The sequence below is a fragment of the Cordyceps fumosorosea genome, assembly GCF_001636725.1.
Source record: "Cordyceps fumosorosea ARSEF 2679 chromosome Unknown scaffold_33, whole genome shotgun sequence".
NCBI classification, from domain to species: domain Eukaryota; kingdom Fungi; phylum Ascomycota; class Sordariomycetes; order Hypocreales; family Cordycipitaceae; genus Cordyceps; species Cordyceps fumosorosea.
In genome coordinates, this window is record NW_017387333.1 from 178,804 (window position 1) to 204,334 (window position 25,531).

A 25,531-nucleotide genomic window follows, 5' to 3' on the forward strand; every position below is an offset into this window, starting at 1 on the left:
CCCTGCCCACTCTCTCCTTCCCTCCTTCAACCTTCCATCCACCCTTCCTCCTTCCTCCTTCCTCCTTCCCCCCTCATATTTTCTCCTTTCTTCTTCCCCCTTTCTTCTTCTCCCTTCCTCCGTCCTCCTCCCAAGGATGGAGATGGAGCGCCCCCGCGTTGACGCTCCAGCCCTTCGGGCCCTCATAAAGGATATCTTTTTGCTGCCTGACCTCCCGGAGGAAAATCTAGAGATACCCTTCCTCGAGGATTTGCCCAAATTGCTCATCTATGCCCTCGAAAAGTGTGAGGCTCTGCTCCCTGATGAGTGCCATAGGAAGCTGCGCCAGTGCCGCAACACCGTAGGCAATTTTTTGGGCGCCAGAGCCAACACGCTCCAAATCAACCAACAAGGCCTTTACGAGCTCTTGACGGGCAATTCTGCCGGTATTTATTCCTCATCCCCCGTCTCCCGCCTCAAGATGACCTGGTTGCTAACTCTTTCCTTCAGCCCCCATCCCCTTGTACCTGCCTCATCACAATGCCGGCGTCGTCATTCGCTGGGGCGTTTGCCAGCGCCGCGTTGAAATATTTCAGCTATCCCCGAGAGTCGATGCCGTCACCTCCACTGTTGGCAGACTGCGACGGCAGTTTCCCGAGATGAGCGTGACCATTGAGGAAAAGGTTGCTGCAGACGAGGATTTTGCTCAGGCGATTGCCGAGACTCTTTCGGAGATGGACAAAGAGGAAGTCCCAGGTTTGAAGACCGGCAGAGTGTTTAGACGAAAGCGGTACGAGGATAAATGCGACGTCACCTTGTGCGACCACGTCGTCGATATCCTCTTCCCTTATCTCCTCACGGAAAAGTCCACCTCCAAGGACGTCCCCATTGGCGCAAGCATTATGAAGCACACTCGAGACTTTGTGCGCTTCGTCGACGCGAAGAAGTCAATTGCCCGAAGGTCCCCGGCTTGGCTGCTCTTCAAGGTTGTTCTGCAGCAGGAGTTGCGACACGAGAGCAGCCCCAACGACTACTCCATGTACAAGCAATTCATGCTCGTCTTCTTGTCGTTGCTTCTTGAAGCTGCCTGCGATCACAACTTTGATGCCCTCACGCTTCACTGCATGGCTCGAAAAATTGGCTACCGGGCGCTGAAGCTACAGGACAAGGCCTCAGGCGAGTGGATGGCTACGGTCGAGTGTGCCGTCAAGCGGGCCAGCAATGAGCTCAAAACGAACTGGGCGGAGATTGTGAAGGCTGATCAGGCAAAAAGGGCCAAAAGTCTTGCGCCCTTCATTTTCGACGCCACTGATTGCCGCATCAAGCACCCTGGGTTGGACAAGTTTCTGGCCAAGATCCGTGACCAGCCTCCATCAGAGGTCGTGCTTGTCGCCGAGCCGAAGTCAGACACCATTGAATGGCCCCCTGGAAAGCTGCCTAACATGGCCTTTCTAACAAAGGAGTCCCCTGAAAGCATCATCTTCAACTTGATAAAAGTCGAGCAATGGGTCGAGGACTACCTACAATCATTTGTGGAGAGCCACAAGACTGACAAGTCGACGTGTTCAGACATCAGCAAGTTTGCTACTGCTTACTTCAAGCAGGCGACTTCCACTTACAAAGACTTTCCATATCACATTTCTATCATGTATCTCACACTGCTAGAACTGTGGCTTGCTTGCGACGAATGTGCCGTCGCCCGCCACCACTTGCTGAAAGAATACGCACCTCTCGGGGTTGAGGAGGTCAACCTGGAGTCTCTGATGTTGCGGACAGGGCAAGAGATGCTTCGGCTCTCCAAGATAGAAGACTATCTTCGAGATCGATCATCCGACGCATTAGACATGCTTGCCCAATACGGGAAGGCCGACTGCTTCGGGGCTCGGTTTGCGCGGAGTAGCGAGCAGCACAAGAGACTCATGGCGGCGATTGAGGACGACATGGATAAGCAGAAGCAGGAGAAGTCCAAGGAACTTGATAGTATGAAGATGAAGCAGAAGTGGCATCTGGAATGTCATGAAAAGAGCGAGTGCGACGTGCTCAAATGCCGCGTAGGCATCGACAAGATCCCTTGTAAGCGGTGCCTGAACTTTGCCATGGCCTGCAGTCTCAGTGTCCAGCCTCTTCGAAGCATGCTTCCAGAAGACAGCGATCTCGCCCAGACGATCGTTTTTGAACTTGCAGTTCCTCCCGATATCTCCGCTTGGCGTGACTTTTGCTTCTTCATCCTGCTCGAAGTCGCCGGGTACGAAAGCCAAACCAAAGACTCAGACTCGAGGGACCCGGACTCGGAAGACCCTGATTCAGACTCGGAAGGCTCGGACTCGGGGGGCTCAGATTCGGACTCCGGGGAAGAAGCGAAGCAAGACCATGACCAAAACAGCCAAACGCGAAAGGAAAAGCGAGTGCCGTTTATCAGCTACATTCAGAATTACCCAATCTTTTGCGGCTACTTTAAATCAGAGTCCAAGAGAAGAATTGTTCTCGCATCGCCATCTGAGAGGACCAAGGACAAAGCCCCCGTGCCTGTCCGGCAAGACACGCAGCTGTCTCGCGTTTGCACGCCACATCCGATGAATTGGCAGCTGTTTGACTCGAAACAAGGCAATTTCATCAAAATGATTGGTCAAACTGATGTGATTCGAGAATTGTGCTCATTCGATATTTGCCATGAGAATGAGCTGCTGCGCAGGGCTCTCACAAACGACGATCCAGCCATACCCAAGAACCAGAATGAGCTCATATCTCTGCGTCTTGAGGCGGAAAATGTCGCGATGCTCAAGCACAATGAAGAGCTTGGATCCCTCTACTTTGGAGACCATGTGATGTGGATTAAGCTGCTGCGTGAGCTGCGCGGGACGTCCATCGACTGGGCAGCTCCAGAAACGTTTCTGTTCATGTCCCAGATGGTGTTCGAGGTTGGTCCAAGAGAAGGAGAGGGCCCGGCGAGACAAAGACATTTCCAGCTAAGTAATGAGACTTTTGCGGCAGAATTTGTCAAGGAGACCAGGCGACTGTTGAGTATTTACGCAGACGGCCGCTCTGGCCGCAAACCGCTGGCCGTGCTTTGCATCATTGCAATCAAGATGACCAACGAGGCTCCCGAACCTTGCCGAAATGCTGCATTGGATGTCCTGGCCGCTATACGCAAGAGATGTTTTGGTTGGCTGAGTGACAATCGACAGTCCAGGCTCAACGACACGCCGGAGATGCTCGAGACGCACTTGGAGATAGCCTTGATCTGCGCATACACGTTTGCCGTGGACTACTACTTCTTGAAGCATCACATATTATCCGACAATCAAATCAAAAACGTGGAGCGGTACATTGTGGCCATGACCACTATCCACGAGAACCAGAGAAAAGTGACAAGCTACTTCCAAAAGACGTTGTACTCGGCGTCGCTGCGGCTCGCCGTCAGTGCGACGGGAATTCTGATGGGACAGATCCAACGGGGAATTCTTGGCGGCATCAGGAATGGCCTCATATTTTCTTGCGAACAAAACATGCAGCTCTCGCCGGTTGAGAGTTACATCAGTCCTGTCTCCGGACCGTGGATCAAGACGTGCACGCGGAGTTTTGACCGATCAGCTCCCAAAGCTATTCACCTAAACCTCATGACTGGCGAGATACGCATTGATGGAAAGAATCCCAGGCATCTACCCGCATGTTACACGAGCCATGAAGACTTTGTCGCCCTGTTTGGCGGCCTGAGTCCTACGGTGATCCCAGTTGACGATGCCATCTACAGGTATCAGTTTCGAAATCAATTTGAAGGATTCCGCATTCGAGTTGGCATGAAGAAGATTAAGCTGAAAGGTCATCCGCCGAAGTTTATACGTGAATTGCATGTGCGAGCAACCAAGGGCGGCCACGTCTCCGTACTGCTTCCGCGCCGGATCCTCTCGTTGTCCAGCTTTCCATTTCCAGACGAGTATCTCAGCGCCCACTTGCACTGGCATCAGATTACAAAGGAAGATTTTCGAATCGACTTTTATCCTCGCCAGAGCGCTTGGGATCCGAGCTCCATTGCCTGGGAGCTGCAGTCGCAGCACGACGGTTGGGTTCTCAAGGAGCGTGGTCGAGATCGCGTTGTGATGCCCACATCACTTGCCTACTACAACGGGTTGTCGCGAGTTTTTGAGCATTTTGTGACAGAGAAAGACTTTCATGTTATTTTCAACAAAGATGCTGGGGTTCTGGAGGCGCGCTTGGGGATTCTTGGGCTCAATTTCTTCATCAACGATGGAGAGAGGACGATTCGCTCCTTCGAGTTCGAGGACATGGCCATCGACCACGACTATTCGCTGAAAACACTGATTGGGCTGCAACCAAAGCTGATTCTTCGCTGTGAAAAGGACCGGAAAAGCCGAACTCTCTTGGTTGCAGATGGCGAGGAGCGAGCCTGGCAGACAGCAGGTCATACCGAGGTTACCGTTGCCATCAACCAAGACACAACTGTGCAGACTTATACCATCAACGAGGCTCTGGGTCAGTTGAGAGGAAATCAGACGTGGAGGAGCAAGGCGTATCTTGCCTATTTGTATGCGCTCACCTCGCATTGCTTGCCTGATCCCTTTACCTCGAATACCGGCCAGGAGACGGCCCTCGAGATTCTAACCTCTGGCGCCATTCTATCTTTTGACAGCCTTGACGAGAAAGACTGTGCTCTCCTGGAAAAGATTTCCCATCTTGCTCCGGAGCAACACTTTCGCAACAGGCGAGGCGCCAGGCCCGTCACGCTGAAATGGAACGACAAACTGCAGCCCGGCTTACATCACGACGGATACTACACTGCTGTTCAGAACATCCTGGACCATGCACAAACACTGGATTCGTTCGCGAACTGTCCTAAAACATACCGAAGAAAGGTTACTGAGGCCGAAGAGAAGCTCATGAAGGCAGATACCGCCCGGCTTTCTTGTTTTCGCGTTCCGGGCTATAGCAACCACGACGGCTCTCGCGACGCCGACTACTACTTTCGCATACCAGATCTCAAGCCAAATAAAGGGAAAGGGAAAGGGAAAGGGAAAGAAAACAGGGGCGAAGAGGTGGAAACATGGGACTATGCCAAAAGTGAAGCTTTTCGCAGAGCATATTCAGCCGCTTTTGGGGCGAAGCACCGACGGCGCTTCAATGTTGCGCTACCCTCTACCAGTGGCGTCTTATCGCGTATCACAAGCAAAGGTACAGCCAAGGCTGGGACGGAGCATTACGAGCTGGAAAATCTCAGATATTCTGCTAAATGGGTCGACCCGGAGGAGACGGGCGCGTTAGTGCAAGATTTCTGCTCTATTCTCAGAGTGCTCACAGGCAGCTCCTTGGGCGAGCGAAACAAGTACCGACTGCGATTGTGGCTCAGCACGGTCGCGTTTGGCATCAATGATGAAGTGGCCAGAGTTTTGGTTCCTATCCTCAGTGCCCTTATCAACCAGCCACGGTCTGATTGGAAGATGCCGACCAGGTCAAGCTCGAATACCACCGTCGGCCATGAGTGTGACGCGGATCAACTCGTCGCCATCTTGAATAATGCCAAGAGGCCATTCACTTCACAACAAGGCCTTTTTGTGAATGAAACTGGGGTTTCTGAAGAGGTATTCCTCCAAGACCAAGACAATGCAATCGCGAACCTTGTTGGGTTGATGGTTGGTGCAAAGGGAGTCGTCGACATGACGGCCTTCGCCTACTTCCTGCATGTAGATCAAGCCATAGTGGCTCTTGATTGCCGGTTTCGTGACTGGGATGTCAACAAATCATGGAACGAGTATTGCGAGCATCTCTGCTCACTCGTGCTCGACCTAACTGTCTCCGAAGCGAAGCCTCCGGCGGTCCTGCTCGCTCTCGTCGGCAAGGACAAGGCTGTGCACAGATCCGGACACATCACCTTCGAAAGAATGATGAAGCACTCTCCGGGGCTCTTTGATGGGACTGATAGATGGAGACAAAGATTTACAGATGTTCTGAAAAGCTACACGCGCCTGGAAAAGCAGGAGTTGCGCCCTGCTCTCTCTTCTTTGCCGTCGGTCCTCGCTCAGATTACCACCAAGCAGCACGAAAAGGACTATATGAAACGGCTAGACAGAAGCATACGAGCTTTAGCCACGCATAGTTGCCCTCAAAAGAACAAAGATGCTTGCGTTCAGTTGCGCGACACATTGCGGGATTATAGGGCTAAGATTGAGGAAAGGCTTCAAGCCCGCCTGGATGCAGCTGTCTCGATGGTCTAGAGAGTCACCAAGACGGATTCCACCCTTGAAAGCGTGATCCGCCACTCGGACACTTTCCCACACATCTCGCTTCGCTGGTTCCTGAAGCAGCTGTCATTCAGAAGAGGTTCGACGTCCAAGCTGGAGTCGGGATGGTCGACTCTGATTCGACAGATTGCGGCGCTCTGTCGTGACCGTCAGCACATGGACCGTCTCATCAAAGCAAGCAGCGACGAAACTGAACTGCTCAACGAGCTACAAACCATTGATAGGTATAGCTACGACGACTCGCTGTTTCCGGACGCGGTGCTCCTCGAGATCGAGCAGGACATCTGCCTCCGCGCGAATCAGCTCGAGACGGCGACGAGGATGCGAGATCCGCCGAGCAAGGAGAATTCCGTCATGCAGCTCAACATGGGCGAGGGAAAGTCTTCCATCATTATCCCGATACTGAGCGCGTCTCTAGCCCAGGGCAAGTCTCTGGTGCGCGTCTTTGTCGGCCGACACCAGTCAGCGCAGATGATGGACACGATGACGGCGGCCATCGGCGGTCTCATGAACCGGACTGTGTTCCGCATGCCGTACAACAGAGACTCCAAGCTCGCGGACAAGGAGATCAAGAAAGTCAAGGACAGCTTGGTGCAGTGTGTCAATACTGGCGGTGTGCTCTTGCTGCAGCCCGAGCATCACCAGTCCCTGCTCTTGTCCACGTGTCTCAACGAGGACACTACCCGAACCAAGAGCTACTTGAATCTTGTCAAGTATCTCCGTTTGACGTGCCGCGACATTATCGACGAATGCGATGAGCTCTTGTCGCCCAAGCATGAGCTTCTCTACACGATTGGCACTCCAGCACCGGTAGATTTTGCGCCAGACAGGTGGCTCCTTATCCAAGGTCTCCTGGAGATTCTACCTCGAGAAGAAGTAATTGCTGAATGCAACGTTCTTTGTCAACAAGACCCGAAGCGACCCGGAGGATATCCGAATCTCTGCTTCCTCTCACCCGCAAGTCCCTCCGAGGTGCTCACAGAAGCAGCGCGCGTCTTCATCATTGATGGCGTCACGGGATTCCGCACCAGCCGATACTCTGGCCCAACGAAGAAGGCCATTAAGATGTTCACCACAGAGACGCATCCAACTGCAAAGTGCAAGAAAACACTCAAGAAGCTAGGCCAAGCGGCGAGATCCGGCCTGGCCTTGGTCCGGGGATGCATCGCTCACGACATATTGCGCGCCGCACTGCAGAAGCGGTGGCGTGTTGACTATGGCTGCGACTTTGCGCGGACACCGAGCACGCGGCTCGCGGTACCGTTTGCCGCCAAGGACGTGCCGAAGCTTCGCTCCGAGTTCAGCAACACGGACCTTGTCATCATCTTGACACATCTGTCCTTCTACTATGGCGGTCTGCGCGAGCAGGACGTTCGTGAACTCATCGAGCACATGTGCGCAGCGGACGATGGTCACGACGTCTACAAGCTATGGATCAGAGATTCCAGGATGCTTTCTGGCCTCCCCGAGCTCAACGTCATCAATTTGCAGGACGAGAAGCAGTTCCAGCAACGCGTTTTCCCCAACCTCCGATACTCGGTCAAGGCCATCAACTACTTTCTGAGCCGTCTTGTATTTCCCACGGAGCTCATCGCGTTTACCCAGCACATGGCCGCCTCGGGATGGGATTTGGCTGAAAAGATGCCGCATCCCAAGACGGGCTTCAGCGGCACTGCCGACCAGTGTGCCTTGCTGCCCCTAGACATGAAGCAGCAAAACCTCGCGTCGCAGATACACACTGACGCGTTCGTGCTCAACAATGTCCTGCACAGCGACAATATCGTCTTTTCAATGCATGCGGGGCTAGAGAAGCGCGCGATGGACGGTGAGGACGTGGTCGAGCATGTGATCCAGGACGGCCGGATCCGTGTCATTATCGACGTCGGTGCACAAATCCTGAGATTGACCAACAGAGAGGTGGCGGAGCGATGGCTAGCGCAAACTGAAGATGGTGGCATCAAGGCCGTAGTATTCTTTAACGAATCCGAGGTTCTATCCGTCTGGGATGGCAGTGGAGTCGCGCCTCTCAAGACATCCACGTATTCCAACAAGCTAGACTCGTGTGCAGTGTTTCTGGATGAGGCTCACACGCGGGGAACCGATCTGCGGCTCCCTCTTGAGTATAAGGCTGCAGTCACTGTCGGGCCGGGTCTCACAAAGGATCGGTTGGCTCAAGGTAAGACTACATACCACCTTGGATAATTGACACTTCAGTTCTTTGGATGCTAACTTGACAGCTTGCATGCGCATGCGGAGCTTGGGCAAGGGTCAGACCTTGGTGTTTTACCTGAGCTTCGAGGCGGAAAATAACATTCGCGTCTTGCTGCAGCTTTCAGACAAGCAGCCCATTGCCGTGGAGCACATCGTCCAGTGGTCCATCGTCCAAACGCAGACGAGCATCGCGCGACAGATGCCACTCTGGGCCAAGCAAGGCCGTCGCTACGAAAAGAAGAACAAGGCGTGGAACTATGTGTTGAACATGAAGAATCCATCCGCAGACAGTTACGAAGGAATAGAGCAGAGCTTTATCCAAAAAGACGTCAATAATGTCGAAAAGAGCTACGCTCCTCGACCACGGCCTGCTGATGCAAGCAGTCACATCCAGGGTCCGACCCCAGGCAAGACGGAGGATGACGATGACTCCAACACCAGCAGCGAGACGGAAGTCAGCGATGACTCGACCCTTGACAGCCTGGACTCCCAATTTATCAAGGCGCTGACCGAACGGTGCAGGGTGTTTGGTTGCGCGGGCACCGTGGCTGACGATTTGGACGAGACGTGCGAGCGTGAGGTGGCCCCAGAGGTCGAGGACGAAAAGCAAGTCTGCAAGCCGCCGAAGCCGATTCCTAACGAATACACCCGGAACCGGGCTCTGGGGGAGTTTATCCACAGCGGAAAAGTCTTCGTCAATGAGGACGGGGGCTTCCAAGGGCTCGAATGGGCCTTTGAGTCGCTGCACCGCACCACGCTGGCCAGCATGGTCAAGGAGTTGAACTTTCCTCGAAACCTCGTAGTGTCTCGAGACTTTGCCAAGCCCATAGACACGGAGGATCACATGGACGATTACCAACAGCACGTCGCCTTCATCCTACGCGTGAAAACTCACTTGCAGCGGCACGAGCTGCCCCAAGTCGTCGTCGTTATAAGCCAACAAGACGCCGAGCAATACTGGCAAGAAATCTCTGCCAGTAAAAGTATTGTCGAGCTCGAAATCTACAACGCAAAGGTTGTCCTCCCTCAAGCCGTGGTCAGGCCTGCACTCACCAACGATAAGGCTGGTATGCACCCAACCGCCATCCGCATAGCACTGGACCTTTTTGCAGGGCAGCTATACTTTATGTCTTGTGACGAGTACTTTGAAGTGTCCAGCTTTCTCGGGCTTGCCTACTTCGAGGCCCCGAAAGGCTTCGAAGTTGACCCGGACGGCTTTATCCCGCCGCCGGAGCGCCATAAGATTCCCGCCTGGCACTGTGGCCCTGACCGGCTTTGGGATACCTTTGACTCCAGCCCCGTTTCTTTCTTTAAGCGCTTCCTTGGCGTCATCCGTGGACACGGTGCCGGTATTGAGCACACCCATATGGGAAAGATGCTCGACGGCCAGCAGCTAGGCCCGACGGATTTCCCCGGCAGGTATCGGCTGCCTTGCGCCGCCGACGTCGTCGAGGGTGCAAAAGGCCGTGGCAGAGGCGGCATCGGAGCTACTCGGCTCGAGACTCGAGCACAAAGAGACCAGCGAAAGCGCGGACACGGTGATGAGGGCGCAGCCGGGGCCAAGGAGGGACCGGCCGCCAAAAGACCTCGATCAGAGGAGGGGTCGGAGCTCTCGGGAGAGGCGGCCGACGACGCTGAAATTAAGCAAGAAAAGGAGGCGTTGATGAAGGAGGGGAACGGACAGGTAAAAAAGCGCAAGCGGAAGGAATGAATGATGGGGGAAGGTGTTGCTTGAAACGGGTGTTGAGTATTTGGGATTTTCGGTGATTTACTTGCGAAATTCTTCATCTTGGGATCAGTTGTGCTTGAATGTCTAACCAGGATATACCACTTTTGAAGAATCGAAATTACAAACCAAAAACTCCTTCTATGCACAACAATGCTAACATTAACTCGTGAACGTGACCCATTCTACCGCGCCCAGCGCTCGATAAACTCGTCCCTCTTGAGACTCCCCCAGCCCACGTCACCCATATCCACGCTGTCCAGCTTATCGCGCGCCTTGCGCACTTCCTGCGCCAGCACATCGACCGACTGCTCGATGCCCGGGTCGGCTAGGCTGCCCGGCGCGCTGCCAAACGGCGTCTCTGCGAGGACGCTCTCGCGGAGGCGCTGCACGGCCCGTCGCGCGTCGGCCAGGCGCTCCCCGGCGAGCGCCTCCAGCTCGTCCTGGGCGACGCGCGAAGCAGCAGCGTCTTTCTGCCGGCGCTCGCGCAGGATCCTGGCCAGGCTGGCGATCTGCGCCGACGGGCTGTTGCTGCCGTCGCCGTAGGACTCGACAGGGAGGGCGAGCGACTGCATCAGCGTGTCGAGGGCGACGGGGAAGTCGTGCACGCCAGATGAGCGGCGACGGTGGTGGGAGAGGTCCCGCGAGAGGCGCTTGCTTCGCGAGGGGGGCTTGGCGGGGGATGGCGTCTCCCTAGTGGTGGGTTGGAGGACGTCGGAGGCCATCTCGTCGCGGGCGATGGCGACGACGCGGTGGACAGAGCGGGTGTGCGCGGCGTGCAGCTCCGCGCGGGCGTGGAGAGCGTTGGCGCGGGAGAGGAGGTGGTCCAGGCAGCGGTCGGCGTAGGCGAGGGACGAGGTCGTCTTGCGCAGGCCACGGCCGGTGCGGGCGGCGACGCCGGCGAGGGCAGGCTCGAGGTGCTGCTGCTCGACTGACATCTGCGCGACGGGCAGCACCTCGGCGTACAGGGACTCGAGCTCAGCTTGGAGGGCGTCGACGTCATCAGGGTCGGCGGTGGTGTAGTCTGGGGCTTGCTGGGCGGCGGCGAGGGTGGTCAGGTAGGTAGTGTCGAGGCGCGTCCGGATCGTCTCGACGGTGATTTTGATCAACCTGGAGGAGGAGGATGAGTTGCTGTGAGTCGCGGGTGGAGGGCTGGTGGTACGTACCGTAGACATGTCTCTCGTAGCTTGTCTGTGGACTTGGCCTCCTCCGGGTCGGGTTCGCTCAGCTCCCAGCCCAGCTTGTGCAGGCTGGCGAGGAGTGCGTCATCCGAGCGGAGGATGGGGTCGAGGGAGGTGTGGAGGGACGAGGGGCGGTCGTTGTTGGTAAGCTCTGCGATGCGAAACTCGAGGCCGTGTGCTATTTCGGTGATCTACATAGTGCAGGCGTGAGCTGGCTGAGTCTTGACTCAAATGTGAATCCAGAATCTGATGCAAGTTGACGCCGAGGCAAACTTGTCTCGCAGAGGTACGAGCAAGAGGCAAAACAAGGCGGGGGGCAGGGAGTGATGGTACCTCGGATTCGATTCGTACACGCTCAGAGTCGAGCTTCAGACGGCGGGAGGCCTCGAGGTCGCGGCGGGTGGCGTGGGCTTGGGCGCGATTCGCTACCAGACGCTCGCAGGCGGCGCGGCGGTGACGCAGGGTTTCAGCTTGCTTGCCGAGGGCATCGGTGGAGCGGGTGAGGTCTTGGACGACGGCGACGAGGGCTTCGTGGTGGTGCGATGCGGGGAGGGGCAGCGGCGATGTCGTGTCGTCGTCCTGGAGCTCAGCGAGGAGGCTGTCCACCCGTCCGCTGGCGTCGAGGGAGTTATATCTGGGGGGGGGGGGACGAAGAGAGGGATGGGTTTGTGCGTACAGTGACAGCTCGTCGACGGTGAGGAGATTGTCGGCGGATAGGTTGGAGACGGCCCAGCAAGCCAGCTCCTCGGCGGCAGGATCACCATGTTCGGCCAGGACGGCGCGAATCTGGTGAGGGGCGATGGCGAGCCCGTGGGACGCGGCGGCGGCGATGAGGAGGGTCTCTGCCTCGGCCTGGGTGGCCATTGTCGGGTCGGGGAAAGGCAAGGTGTCTGTCTGTTCTGCTGTTCCACAGACTGGTGATTATTGCTGTTCCTGTATATGGCGTGGTTGTCTTGTCGTCCTTGTTTTGGTTGACGTCCTTGTTTTGGTTGTCGTCCTTGTCTTGGTCGACGTCCTTATTTTCGCTGTCGTCCTTATTTTTGGCAAGTCACATTGTCCGTCCAGGCCTGGCCGCTCTTGCGTCGCTCAAGACAGCTCGTCCATGGACGCAGGGGCACAAGCAGTATGCAGTTTGCGCAACGCAGAGAGACGTGGTTTGGTGGTAGAATTGCAAGACATGGGATGCAATGAGATGCAAGTCAAGTGGTCAAGCGGTGTCACCAACGATGGATGCTGGATGCTGGATGCTGGATGCTGTAGATGTTTTGGTGGGGCGCCTTATAGGTGGTTGGTGATGGCCGCCATGCTCAGCCCACGAACGGCAGCACGAACGACATAGGCTTGCCAGGGGTAAATTGCATAGGTACCTATCTATAGATGTTGTTGATACAACAAAGCTTCATTTGCCATCTATACCGCCCAATCTAGGCTCTTTGGCAGCCTTCTCTTCTTCCAACCCGCCGAGGCATCCCGTTTTGTTTGCTCCGTACATAGCCGTACAGATGCATGTTTCCCGGCAGTACAGTGAATGAACAACTCTCATGTATGTGCCAGACAGAGCATGAGTTGACGTGGCCTGAAATCATTTCCTCCTTTATTCAATCGATTGTGAATCAAACTCGACTTCTGTACGATAATAGTAACATGGCCTCAATCACCGTAGCGAAATCTCGGCACGTCGCAGTGCAGCAGTGCAGCCTCCAAGCCCATCCCACCAACAGCCTCACTCACTTCTCACTCACTTCAAACATGATGAACCACCTATTCGTATCCGACACCTGATATCAACTTGTATCCGAGGACTCAACTGGAATAGACCCCCCAACCCCGCCAAAATATGCTGCAGACGCTCCCCTCACCAAACAGGCAAGAGTAGCGATCCTTTGTCAAATGCTCCTCATAGCCAACATCCCCCCCCCCCCCCCCCCCCCCCCCCCACACCCATCATCAATCGAGCCATTCCCTCCGAGACAGCCCTGACGGTTATAAAGTCCGCCCCCAACCTGTAGCTTGTTAATCACCCTCATCTCCCCCTCCTCCATCCCTCTCGTTTCCCTTGCTTCTGAAACGAAGGGACATGGCAAATAGAACACCCCTGTCCTGTCTCGTGCCATTTGCTCTCTTTGCTTCCCCCTTTTTGTGAGACTCGACGTCGTCCGATCCCCCATCTTGTCACCGGTCCGGCGTGCGACACGAACCGGTTTGTCAGTCGCAGCTGTCAGCTGCTGCTGCTGCTGCTGGTGGACAGCTATTAAAATTCCTTGTCCCGGAATTCATCGTCTTTTCTTTTTGTGGTTGTTGAGATTCCATACAAGGGTTCAGACTTTTCAAGCATTCGACTTCGATCTTCACTCGCTTGCTTGCCCGATACCATCACCACCTGTAATGCGCTCCTGCCTGCCCTCGCTCCGGCCGCGCCGGCCGCAGCAGCACCAACAAAGCCATGACCACCACAAGCAGTACACAGCTTCCATAGACATGGAGTCTCAAAGACGGCGTCTCGTCGCGGATCGGCGACAGAAAATGTGGTGCGGCTTCTGCGGCATCGTCGTCATCGTCGTCATCTACCTCGTCAGTGAGCTGCTTATATGGGGTCTCAGTCGCGCCCTCACAGCGCCCAAGCTCGAATTCCTCGCCTCCATCCTCGGCATGCTCCTCGTCTTTGCCTGCATGATGATTCTGTGCGCATCAATTCCAAGACTCACTGAATTTTATGAAAGAAATATCAGAAATGCGGTATGTGGGATGCGACCCGTTGCCTTCGGACGTCCTCTCTCTAACTTGTCAGGTCGACTTCATCAATCGCCACATGGGCGCCGCCTTTACCATTCCCATGGTCATGCTCACCGGACATTATTCCATGGATACAAAAACCATGGGCTTGGTCATTAGTGCTTTTCGTAAGTTTTTTCGGTCATTGATCTGGACTTTGCTGACTTGCGCAGTGTTGAATTCACTCGTGGCGTGGGTCGCAGCCTTCTTCGTCGCCAAATACACCGACATCATTTTCGTCAAAATATTTTCCCTGGTCCGAGAATTCACAAAGTCAGCCGACCGAGGAGACTTGACTTTGAATTCCAGCCGCAACACAAGCTATAGCAAAAGTTGGAACACGCTCAGCCGCCGCGGAACAGCTAGTACCACCAGCACTCTCGTCGAGCCGACTGTGCGTCAGCCTTGGATCTGGACCTGGCTTTCTCCATTCTGGCCGCTCGTCGCATCCTTCTTTGTCATGGCTGCGGTTGGTTTGCCTATGGCCGTGCTCCTCGGCGAACCTCGAATCCTCGACGGCTGCGCTCTGTGGTTCATATGGATATCCTGCGTCACATCCCAGCGAGCCATGAAGCAGCACACCAAGAGCTACGCCAAGCCACCCAGGGTCCTTCTAATACTCGCCACTCTGGCTAATCCGGTCCTGTTTACCATTCTCCTCATGATGGCCTATATCCGCATCAAAGCCTATGCCATAGCCGTCGGCATCCCGGATGTGCTCGCCAAGCTCAGCAGCGGCACTCAGTTATACGCGATATGGACATATGGCGTCGAGCGAGTACCGGCCCCTGAGCCCAACTGGTTCGGTGCCGGCGACGCTGCCCTGTCCATGCTTGGCTGCGGCTTCATCGTATGGGGCTTCAAGCTGCACGAGTGCCGACGCCAGCTCTTCAGCGCCTCCGGTTTGGTCGCCGTCCTAGTCAGCATCGCCGCTGCTGCCGGTAACGTCTTCCTTGGTGCGCACGTAGGCTCGCTCATTGGCTTGGCTCGACCTGAGGCCCTGGCGTTGGCAGCGCGCACGACCACGTTGGCCCTCGCGATTCCCGCCATGAAGAATGTCGGCGGCAGCACGAGCCTCACTGTTTCCCTCATGATCACAAATGGCATCTTAGGCCAACTTGTGTACCCTTCATTCCTCAATGGCTTGGAGGAGTCTGAGGAAAAGAAGAGCAACCAGCTGGAGCGCCAACCGTCGACGCACAGCTACGACTCTGCCGATACAGCCGTACCTGTCGCAAGAGCAAAAGACAAGCAAGACAGCACCAACACCGTCGCTGCAGGCATAGCGATTGGCATCAACGGCGCAGCCATGGGCGTCGCGTACTTATATGAAAACAAGTCTCGATCCGCACCGTACGCCACGCTCGCCATGACCACGTACGGAGTTGTGACGGTCGTCTTGATTGCGGTGCACCCATTCAGGGATGCGCTGCTAAGTTTGGTTTGAATGGACTATTTAGAGGGTCAGCAATCGTACTAAGAGCGTGATTATATTTTGCTGGGAATGGGACGATCAGAGCTGCAAGAATAGAGCTCGCTTCTGGTAAGCCTGGCGCTCGACGTTCGTGTATATATCAGCGTACAAGGTGATAGCGGAAACGGTTCAATAGAAGGCGTTGAGATTACAATAGTCACTTGCACAGCCCATTCACGGCCGACTGCCTCACCGGTGACGGCGTCACATTTTTGGTCGTATTTATGGATTGGAGCTACAGTACGTAATTATTCGAGCCTAGAATCGTGTCAGTCCAAACTTTGTCCTGTGCCGCTTTCGACGCACCTCTCAATCAGGTGCAGCCCGCTGGCCGTCTCGACTATGCCGCTCATCTCGCCGGGCTTGAGCGCGAACGACGCCTCCTCGAACTCCTTCTGCATGTCGCCGCGGCCAAAGTAGCCGAGGTCGCCGCGCTTGCGCGCCGACGAGCAGTCGGACTCTGCGGTCGCGAGGTCGCCGAGCGTGGCCGCGCCGGAGCGGATGCGCTGCTCGTGGCCCTTGATGATGTCCATGGCTTGGTCCTTGGAGCGGGTGATGGTGGCCTACATTTGTCAGCCGGGTGCGTTACTTCCCCAAAGCTAAAGAGAGAGGGGCACAGGACAACGCACCTCTCGCCAGCTGCTCGGCCGGCGGCTCCCGCTGTGCTTGACGAGCAGGTGGGCGGCGCGGATCTTGCCCTCAGGGATGCCGGCGGCGCCGGTGGGCGGGCGCTGCCCGGCGCTGTGGTGCGTGGCCATGTAGTGCTTGAGCTTGTCCGGGTCGGTGCCGGCGGGCGGCTCCCAGCGGGAGACCTTGTCGGCGGTGTTGAAGTAGTACGGCAGGCCCTTGGAGTTGGAGTGGCGGACCTCCCAGTTGGGGGGCAGACCGGTGTCAGCCTAGCGGGGGAGGTACGGGGGATGTTAGCGAGTGTCAATCGAGGTTTTTTCCACTGCTAGAGGGAAAGCGGGGGAAGCTATCGCGAGATGGAGGGGGGATATTAACCATGGTCGTGTGACGTGGTGTTGGACAAAAAGGGAAGTCGTTGGGTGGAAAGGAGGCTCAGCGGGTAAGATTGAACGGTCGGTCGATGGCGGATGGATAGGTATGGGCGAAAGAAGGCGGTCGTCTGGATTTGTCGGCGCGAGAGCTAAGCAGGAGGAAGCTTTTCGAAATGACGTCTGCCGCTGTGAGAAAAGGTTTGGGCGCTTTACCCCACGCTTCCAGCGGCGGGGCATAAGACGGGGCGAGACTTGTGCTGATTGGTGGGCTGTCAGGACCGAAACCATGGATTGAGGCACGGCTGAGAAGGAGGGACCACTGGCTTGTAGAGCGTCGATCGTATTTCTGATTTCAGGGTTTAAAAAATATATTTCTTTGCCATTTGTGCCTCATCTCCTCGTACCATAGATGGTTGACGCATATGCTATTTCCACCCTACAGTATCTGTCAGTGGACCTGCAGCCGCTATCTGGTCCCTGATTTTCAGGGCCGCATCAGTACATCAGCCCATCGGCGCATCCACCCATTGGCTGTGGCCGCTGTGGCTCACTGAGTCAGTGAGCGCTGAGAATTGGTGTCTAAGGCACGTACACAACAAGGCAGCAAGCCTCATCACACGCAACTATCAGGGGCCAGAATATCCATCCATGTGACAGAAAATCAAAGAATCTTACACCACGATCTCTACATTTTTTCTATATTTAACCCTGTTTGCGCTGCTTCTCTACAATGTTTCTTCGACACCCACACACCACACTTTGCTCGCTGACTCATCCATCGTGGCAAGGTTCCACCCAGGCACCCAGGCTCACCCACTTGAAAACCAGCATCTCCTGCGTGACACCACTTCAACATTTTCCGCCCATATAATACCCAACTCGCTCTCTCGCTCCCGACCTTGCTCTTCAACCTTTCATCAAAGATTTTAGATAGCTTATCGAGCGCGACACCCGCAACACTACCACGAGCAATGGCGACCCCCCAGTCCACCACCTCATACCAGGGCGACGCGTCTGCCAGCGAGGGCAAGACGCTCGAGCAGATCACGTTCCGCTTCTGCTCCGAGTGCTCCAACATGCTGTACCCCAAGGAGGACGAGGAGGCGCACAAGCTGCAGTTCACCTGCCGCACCTGCCAGTACACCGAGGAGGCCCGGTCGACCTGCGTCTTCCGCAACATCCTCAACAACTCGGCCGGCGAGACGGCCGGTGTCACCCAGGACGTCGGCGCCGATCCCACGGTTAGTAGCAGCCAGCCTCACCTCCAGCACGCTTCGTTGTTTTGTACCTTGTGCGGCTCCTTCATCACCTGCGACACGTGCGGCGAACCGAGCTCGGACTTGACTCTCACGATGACGACGGCGACGATTAAGACAACAACACGAAGGGAGGACGCCGAACCGAGTGCCGATTATTTTGCTGCGTATGCCACGAATGTTGGCTGGACCGAGGAGGACCTGTTTGAGGAATTTGGAGACGATGCTTTTTTTGATTTCGAGAATGCATCTCCCACCGACTGCACCGAAACATCCAGCGAGTTTTCCTCTGAGAGATGACGAACCGCGACAACAACACATGCATACATTACCACATTAATTTTTTGTTTTCATTTTCCACTACACCATGGAGGAAGCGTTTCACCCACTACACTGCCCAGCCCTGCATTCCCTTTTCCAACAGGCTGGCTAACTGGCATTTCTTACCCTCGCTCTAGCTTCCTCGCTCCAACAAGACGTGCCCTCGCTGCACCCACGAGGAGGCCGTCTTCTTCCAGTCGCAGCAGCGTAGCGCTGAAACCGGCATGGTAAGCCTGGCCCCTCTTCCTCTCTTAGCCACAGAGTTCTCGTGTTGACATTGTACGAAGAAACTGTTCTACGTCTGCTGCTCGTGCGGCCACATCTTTACTTGAACAGCGCGTTTTTTTTGTTGCATTGTTTAGACTACTCTGTATGAGATATACCCATGGAGATGCTGGGAGGGGGCAGCACACAAGGGATGCATGGCGTTTTTTATTTGAGACTTTTGGAGCAAGGAGTTTGGTTTACATGGTAAAAGCAGACGGTGGTATAGTCCATATGGATCGCCAATGTTAACAAGGGTTACGAACATGTTATGAATACGAGTTTTGGAATGTTTTATTTGATCTTATAATTGTAATGCTGTGCAGATGTGCATGTAAACTTCTCAAGCTGTAGACTGTAGAACAGGGCACTTGAATACGTAGAGTAAGCCACTTGTAGGATAAGTAGAGTAAATCATGGATTGTAAATGAGATGGCCTCACGCAGGCTCCCGTCTTGTAAACGCCAGGCAGAATGCCAATGTAATGTACATCATTCGTCCGGGGATATAATACAGTCCTCTCGCTCTCTCCCTTTCTCTCTGCTTCTCTCTCCCCTCTCTTTGTATGTGTCTCTCTCCTCCTGAAAATCTCCCTCAACTCCAACCCGTGCTCCCACCGGCCACTTCACGCCTGCATCGGGGCCATGGACAGGATCTTGCTCCACTTCTTGCGCTTGAGCTCTGCGCCGACGACGCCGTTGATGCGCGACCCAACGGGGTCGCCGGCCTTGTTGAGCAGCACGCAGGCGTTGTCGGCGAAGCGGACGGCGGACCCGTCGCGGCGTTGCGTCGGGTACTTGGTGCGCACGACGACGGCGTGCCGCATGTCGCCGCGCTTGACCTTGGCGGCGCTGGACGTGCCGGACATGCCCGACGCGGAGGCGGCGCGGTGCTCCTGCACGACGACGACGATGCGGTCACCTGAGCAGTGGGGGGTCAGTATTCATGACGAGGGCATGGCTGTCGATTGGTGGGCAGGAGGATCTCGTACCGATTCTGGCGTGGCGCTTCTGCCCGACGACGAGGGCGCACTCGACGAGGGCGGCACCCGAGTTGTCGATGCAGTTGAGGATTGTCTGTCCGCGCATTAGCCTGTGAGTTCAAAAGATAGGACAACTCGTAATAGCAAAAGCACCCGTAAAGATGACGCACCTTTAATTGAATCATGGCTCGCTATGTGCCGAGAATCGTCGATCGCTGGATCGTTTCGAGCTCCCTTTGGAGCTTCCGACAACTTTTGGGTCGCGTAGTTTTTCCGCTCCGTTGGCGGAGATCACGTGGCAAATCTGGCTGGTGGATTTTGGTGACGTGACTGGCGATGAGACTAACGGCCGAGGCAGCCTTGCGCAGGAACAAGGTGCGCAGGAACATGTTTGGGCTTTGAAACGGAGAATTTGGAGGCGAGGCAGAGGTTATTGGAATCTGCATTGCACAGCCGAAACGGCCATTATCTTTGAGTCAATCCTTGGTGCCTGGTCAATCACATTGCATGGCGAAGGGCCACAGACAACGATTACGTAGCATATTAGCCACGTATAACTTCAGTAGGTGATGGCATTCAGGATTCAGCAAAGCTCAGCCTCGCTCCCTTGTTCACCTCCTTGTTCTTTTTTTCTTCCTTCTTTGTTCCTTCCTCTTTTGTGTCTGCTTATTCGCTCAATTCTTAGTCACTTGTCTGCTGTACCCGCTGGCTGGGTGCATCCCGTCTGATTCAAGCCGTACTCATCACTACAACGTGCGACAATAGTTTATGGGACACCGATTGCTGCTTGTTGCCGCTCGGATTCCAATAGTCCACGCCGTGCTACATTGTCGCGACCAAGGAACGAGGCGCGTCGAAATATCCCAGCCACCCGATTAATCTGCAGAATCCGCCACGGTCAAGCCTGCTGCAGGTACAGAAAGCTGACTGCTCGAGCGTTTTGATAAAAAAGTGATAAAACAAAGAATTAAAAACAAAGAAATAGAAGAATTCTTCCTCGAGTATTGAGATGAAAGAGTCTGAACTTTATTCAATTGAATCTTAATATAACCGGGTGTGGTCGCCCTGCCAGCGGAATGGCAGTGCGCGACAGCGGGTCTTCACTCAGCTTAAGCCAGGGAGGAAGGAGCTCAGTCGGTGCTGTCACCATCTTTCTTCCCTTCCCTTTTCACCTCCTGCCAACTCATCGCGACGCCTTCTTTTCATCCGCATCCATCCCTCCCACGTCACCGTCACACCAGGACCTCACATAACTCTCCTTACTCTCCGCAGGCCTCTATAAACTCAGCGTTTCTGTCTCTTCCGCATTCTACTCATTCCCAATCCCTGTCTCAACAGCCTACGCCCGCCCTCCTGTTTCTAGGGTTTCTCATTTGCGCCAGTCACAACCTGCACCTCCAATTGGCACGGCCGGCACAGCGCTGCTCTCTCCTTCACCTGCCGTCTGTATGCTCTCATAATCACTCAACTGCACAGCTCTGGGCCTGCCTGGTACAGCGGACATGCCTCCCGCCAAAAAGACGGCCGCCCCCAAACGCCCCGTCCTAACGTTGGCTCAACTCTCCGCATACGACGATATTCTAACCGATGCTCTCGTCGATCATGTACGTCTGCCCGTCTGGCACCTACGCGCCCAGCGACCTGCTAACCATTCAGGTCTTCTACTGGACCACCATCCCAAAGAACCGCCCCTCGTACCACCCGACCCGCGGCGTCGTGGAAGACTCAATCGCCAAAATCCTCCAAGATGAGGCCGTCATAAACAAGAACCCTGCCGCCGCAGAGGTCAAGCTCCTCGAGACCGACGGCCTGCGCAGATTCTCGGCCGCTCTCAAAACCGACAAGGAAAGAGACGACTTTCGCCGCCACCTCCGACGCTACATTAACATATATCTTCCGGACTGTCCCTGGGAAGTCAATTCCACAAATCGCTACACCGTCATCAACCACGAAGCCAGCATCACCGCTCGACGACCCATCCGCCGCAACGAGAGCATCAAGTACCTTTCCGGCATGAAGGTGACCATCACACCCGAAGAGGAAGACTTGATCTCGAACCGCAAGAAGGACTTTAGCATCGTCGTCAGCTCCCGAAGCAAATCCACCAGCCTTTTCATGGGACCTGCCAGATTTGCAAACCACGACTGCGATGCCAACGCCACACTCATGACGACGAGCCACGCCAGTATCGAAATTGTCGCCATGCGCAACATTGCCGTCGGCGAGGAAATCACAGTCACCTATGGCGACAATTATTTCGGCCAAGATAATTGTGAATGTCTTTGCAAAACGTGCGAGGATGAAGGCAGAAACGGCTGGGATGACGGTACGAGCAAGCCAACCCAGGATGAGGGCGAGGCAGCACTCAAGGCGGACACGTATGCGCTGCGTAGACGCCGACGCGATGACAGCATCAGTGGTTCCTCTCGAACGCCCTCGGTCACGCCTGCTATGCGACCAAGAGTTCGCAAGACGCGGACCGCCTCGAAACTGCAGCAAGATGGCGGAGCAGATTCAGCGGCTTCACCTGCCGCCTGCACCTCATCCGCGGTCGAATCGACGCCGCGGTTGGGCAAGCGCACTTTTGACGCGATGGCTACACCGCCAGTAACACCGGCCAAGAAGCTCAAGCAGACAGTCGAGCTGGTCGACGCTGCGCGCGAGGCTTCCCGTGGCAGCTCAGTTAGCGACAGCATCACAAGTCAAGACGAGCCACTCGAGACGGATGTTTCGTCGCCCGAACCGTCGGAGAAGCCCAGGGAAGCGGCTAACCGTGTATCGGCTAACTCGTCGGAAGAAAGCGAAGCTTTGGAGTCGGATTCTTCGTCGCTTGAGCCCTCGGAGGAGCCCAGGGCAGTGGTCATGCCTCCATCGCCCAACTCGTCACAAGACACTGAGTCACCACAGAAATCGGATGCTACCTGTATCGTCATGAGCGACGATGAGGCTGCGGACAGCATAACAGTCAGCATCGAGCCGGTGGATGAGGTGCAAAAGGCAAATGCGCCGGTGGTGACCAAACGCAAGTACCAGCGCAGGGTGTTCCGGGAGAAGACGCCGCCTGCGAGAGTGAGAGTGCCTGGCGACTATGTCCTGACGCCACTTTTACTTTCAGAGCCTGCGATGGCTTGGGTTCAGTGCAGCATCTGCAACACAGCATTCGTACAGCCCAATGCGTACTATACACGTGCATCGTGCCCTCGATGCGAGAGACATTCGAAGGTGTATGGGTACATGTGGCCAAAGACGGACAAGGAGGGTCCGGGCGACAAGGAAGAGCGGGTGCTGGACCACCGGACGGTGCACCGGTTCCTGGATCACAAGGACGAGAGAGTGGCTCGGGGGCGGAAGGCCTTTGAGCAGAAATCGACGGCGCGAGATGAGGGCATTCGGCGAACTGCGCGGCCTCGGAAGAAGAGCAGGAAGCTGACGGAATCCCTTGCATAGGAGGAGCAGTGTAGGCGGCGTAAGGCAGTTAGATAGATGTTGATTTAAATCCTAACATTTTACAGCGAGCGGGCAGCTGACAGTAGCGGCCGTGTAAATTACCTTTAAGCAATCTTTTCAAATATATAATGAGCTATAAATGCAGTGGGTAGTTATGTGACCGTTGGAGTCGGTTGGTGGATGTACAATATGGTAGCGTTGCGAGATTTACAAGCTGCAAGATGTAAGCTAATGTAGGTAGGCAGATGTAGTCGAGAGTCAGACTAGTCAAGTACAGAAATACAGAAGTACAGGATGACAGATGATAGCTTGTCTTGCGGTGGTCCAATACACGAGCGTATTCTCGCGGCGTGGCAACCGTTGGATGGATGGGCGACGTTGCAGCCCTGTGGCGCCAAATAAGGTGGTCGGACGGGACCGCGTGCTGCAGGGCGGGCGCCATGCGATGCGCTATCTCTTTGGGGCTGCAGGAAGCTGCATGGTGATCTATAACGACAATCTACCCAACGCGATGCGAAGGACGGGCGGCAGATGGCAAGACGATGAAATTGTAGGGGAGATGGGATGCGCTCGTTTGCTGGCTCGATGGAGTGCTGTAGGGTAGGTAGTCGGGCAGCTTGGTTGGCAAGCTAGAGGTTGGTTGTCAGGAAGTGTCGAAGAATGGAAAGAGGGAGCATGCATCACTGTCGATGTCAATATGCACCGTTATCTGATGGCTGCGATGCACTGCCGAGATGCAGCGACAACGGGATGGCCCAAGCGGTTTCATCATGGTGGTGCGGAGAAGAAGAGGCCGCAGCACCCGCACCTCCAACACACGGCATAAATAATAAGAGCTCACTCACTCACTCCTCAGACCTCTCACCCAAGACCACCTCACATTTTGCATTTTAATTGACTATTATTATTCTTCTTGACACCATTTCTAGAATTTATCGTCATTTTTATTTCTCCTCCTCCATAGCACAGGTCGTTGAATTCGCCGCATCTTGACGCGGCACCATGGTACGTACACCTCCGAGACCGCCGAGCACCTCAGCCACTGACCCGCGACAGCTTCCAGCGCGAGCATGGCCTCTACGTGAGTTCAAGACGCCGAAAGCCGCATTCATCTCGCTTGGGTTCTTCTGACAAGATGATCCGCTTCTAGTCTTGCTGCTTCCTCCCGCCCTCGCCTGCGACGGCTCGATTTCCCCAGACGCCTACTACGTCCGCAACGGACTGACATGGACCGAGGGCGCGGTGCGGATGAACGAGGTGCAGGTGGTCGGCACGCACAATAGCTACCACGTCGAGGCGGATCCGAAGGAGCAGGGCTTCATGGCGCGGTTCGCGGACGACGCGATCAATTTTCGCTACTCGCACTCGGCGCTGGACGTGCAGCTGGAGTACAGCCGCGTGCGTAGTCTAGAGTGAGTTTCTCCGTTCTCCGTCTCTCTCTTTCTATATACATTTATCTACCCTTTCTTGTTCAGATGCTGACCATGGAAAAGACTCGACATCCTCGCCGACCCCGACGGCGGCAACTACGCCAAGCCGCTCATCCGCCGCCTCGTCGGCCTCCCCTTCCCCGACGACCCAACCTTCACCACCAACAGCACCAAGGTGCTGCACGTCCCGGACCTCGATGTCGGCTCCGTCTGCGCCAGCGTCGTCCAGTGCCTGCGCATCGTCAAGCGCTGGCTGGACGCCCACCCGCGCGCCGTCCCCATCCCCATCCTCCTCGAGCTCAAGACCGCCGAGTCCATCGGCGGCCTCATCGGCGGCGCCAAGGTCATCGCCTGGAACGACACCGCGCTGCTCGACTTCCTCGACGCCGAGATCCGCTCCGTCTTCCCCCACGAGCAGCTCATCCTCCCCGACGACCTGCGCCGCGAGGACAACCCTTCCGAGACGCTCGAGGGGGCGGTGCTGCGCCGCGGCTGGCCGGACCTCGACTCGGCGCGCGGCCGCGCCTTCTTCCTCATGGACAACGGGCCGGTGCACCCCGTCCGCAGCGCGTACATTGCCGGGCGGCCGAACCTGGAGGGGCGGATGATTTTCACCAACGCGGCGCCGGGGGACCCGGACTGCGCGTTCCAGAAGCACAACGAGCCGGTGGGCGAGGAGGCGGTGGAGCGGATCCGGGCGCAGGTGGCGGCGGGGTACTGGGTGCGCACGCGCGCGGACGTGCCGCTGGACACGGTGCTGCGGGACAAGTGCGAGACGGGGAGGAGGGAGGCGGCGCTGCGGTCGGGCGCGCAGGTCGTGTCGACGGACTTTCCGGCGTACGGGCCGAGCGCGCGCTGGGGGTGCGATTATGCGGTGCGGTTGCCGGGGGGCAGGCCGGCGCGGTGCAATCCGGTGAGCGCGGGGAGGTGGTGCGACGAGGCGGAGCTGGAGCCGGGCGAGTACAGCCGCAACTGAGAGGATATACCCAGGATGTGACGATAGGAATAGAGCGCGATATAGACAGGATACGTGCAGTGACGGACGGCTGGTGAAGAGTTGAGGAGGAAGCGCTATGAAGCAAGGCTGCGATGTGATTCTTGAATATAGATACGTGTCAAGCGATAGAAACAATGCAACAAGTGTGGTTTTCAATATACGTCAAGCGCTATCAAACAAATCGGGGTATCCTTGGCATGTCCAGATATAAGCAGAGCAAACAAATCAGGCATCCTGCA

At 55.8% G+C, this 25,531-nt stretch overlaps 8 protein-coding genes across 8 annotated transcripts; 5 read left to right on the forward strand and 3 right to left on the reverse strand.

Moving 5' to 3' along the window:
• Positions 1-136: 136 nt before the first annotated feature.
• ISF_08671 (hypothetical protein) lies at positions 137-10,155 on the forward strand (the record flags this gene model as incomplete). Its single annotated transcript, XM_018852274.1, has 4 exons — positions 137-425; positions 490-5,840; positions 6,207-8,409; positions 8,471-10,155. 4 exons carry the CDS (start codon positions 137-139, stop codon positions 10,153-10,155), a joined length of 9,528 nt encoding a protein of 3,175 aa, XP_018700600.1.
• A 200-nt stretch (positions 10,156-10,355) lies between these two features.
• On the reverse strand, positions 10,356-12,215 carry ISF_08672 (hypothetical protein; the record flags this gene model as incomplete). Its single annotated transcript, XM_018852275.1, has 3 exons — positions 10,356-11,280; positions 11,337-11,529; positions 11,579-12,215. 3 exons carry the CDS (start codon positions 12,213-12,215, stop codon positions 10,356-10,358), a joined length of 1,755 nt encoding a protein of 584 aa, XP_018700601.1.
• Positions 12,216-13,736: 1,521 nt separating this feature from the next.
• ISF_08673 (LrgB-like protein) lies at positions 13,737-15,570 on the forward strand (the record flags this gene model as incomplete). The annotated part of the gene is made up of 3 exons (XM_018852276.1): positions 13,737-14,087; positions 14,140-14,251; positions 14,297-15,570. 3 exons carry the CDS (start codon positions 13,737-13,739, stop codon positions 15,568-15,570), a joined length of 1,737 nt encoding a protein of 578 aa, XP_018700602.1.
• Positions 15,571-15,845: 275 nt separating this feature from the next.
• ISF_08674 (peptidyl-prolyl cis/trans isomerase) lies at positions 15,846-16,602 on the reverse strand (the record flags this gene model as incomplete). The annotated part of the gene is made up of 4 exons (XM_018852277.1): positions 15,846-15,855; positions 15,904-16,160; positions 16,227-16,493; positions 16,600-16,602. 4 exons carry the CDS (start codon positions 16,600-16,602, stop codon positions 15,846-15,848), a joined length of 537 nt encoding a protein of 178 aa, XP_018700603.1.
• Positions 16,603-17,566: 964 nt separating this feature from the next.
• On the forward strand, positions 17,567-18,151 carry ISF_08675 (DNA-directed RNA polymerase, M/15kDa subunit; the record flags this gene model as incomplete). The annotated part of the gene is made up of 1 exon (XM_018852278.1): positions 17,567-18,151. The coding sequence occupies one exon, from the start codon at positions 17,567-17,569 to the stop codon at positions 18,149-18,151; it is 585 nt and encodes a 194-aa protein (XP_018700604.1).
• A 910-nt stretch (positions 18,152-19,061) lies between these two features.
• ISF_08676 (50S ribosomal protein L14) lies at positions 19,062-19,603 on the reverse strand (the record flags this gene model as incomplete). The annotated part of the gene is made up of 3 exons (XM_018852279.1): positions 19,062-19,357; positions 19,428-19,512; positions 19,589-19,603. The coding sequence occupies 3 exons, from the start codon at positions 19,601-19,603 to the stop codon at positions 19,062-19,064; spliced, it is 396 nt and encodes a 131-aa protein (XP_018700605.1).
• Positions 19,604-20,920: 1,317 nt separating this feature from the next.
• On the forward strand, positions 20,921-22,865 carry ISF_08677 (SET domain protein; the record flags this gene model as incomplete). Its single annotated transcript, XM_018852280.1, has 2 exons — positions 20,921-21,022; positions 21,075-22,865. 2 exons carry the CDS (start codon positions 20,921-20,923, stop codon positions 22,863-22,865), a joined length of 1,893 nt encoding a protein of 630 aa, XP_018700606.1.
• A 1,002-nt stretch (positions 22,866-23,867) lies between these two features.
• ISF_08678 (PLC-like phosphodiesterase, TIM beta/alpha-barrel domain protein) lies at positions 23,868-25,271 on the forward strand (the record flags this gene model as incomplete). The annotated part of the gene is made up of 4 exons (XM_018852281.1): positions 23,868-23,870; positions 23,922-23,946; positions 24,016-24,277; positions 24,359-25,271. 4 exons carry the CDS (start codon positions 23,868-23,870, stop codon positions 25,269-25,271), a joined length of 1,203 nt encoding a protein of 400 aa, XP_018700607.1.
• Positions 25,272-25,531: the final 260 nt, after the last annotated feature.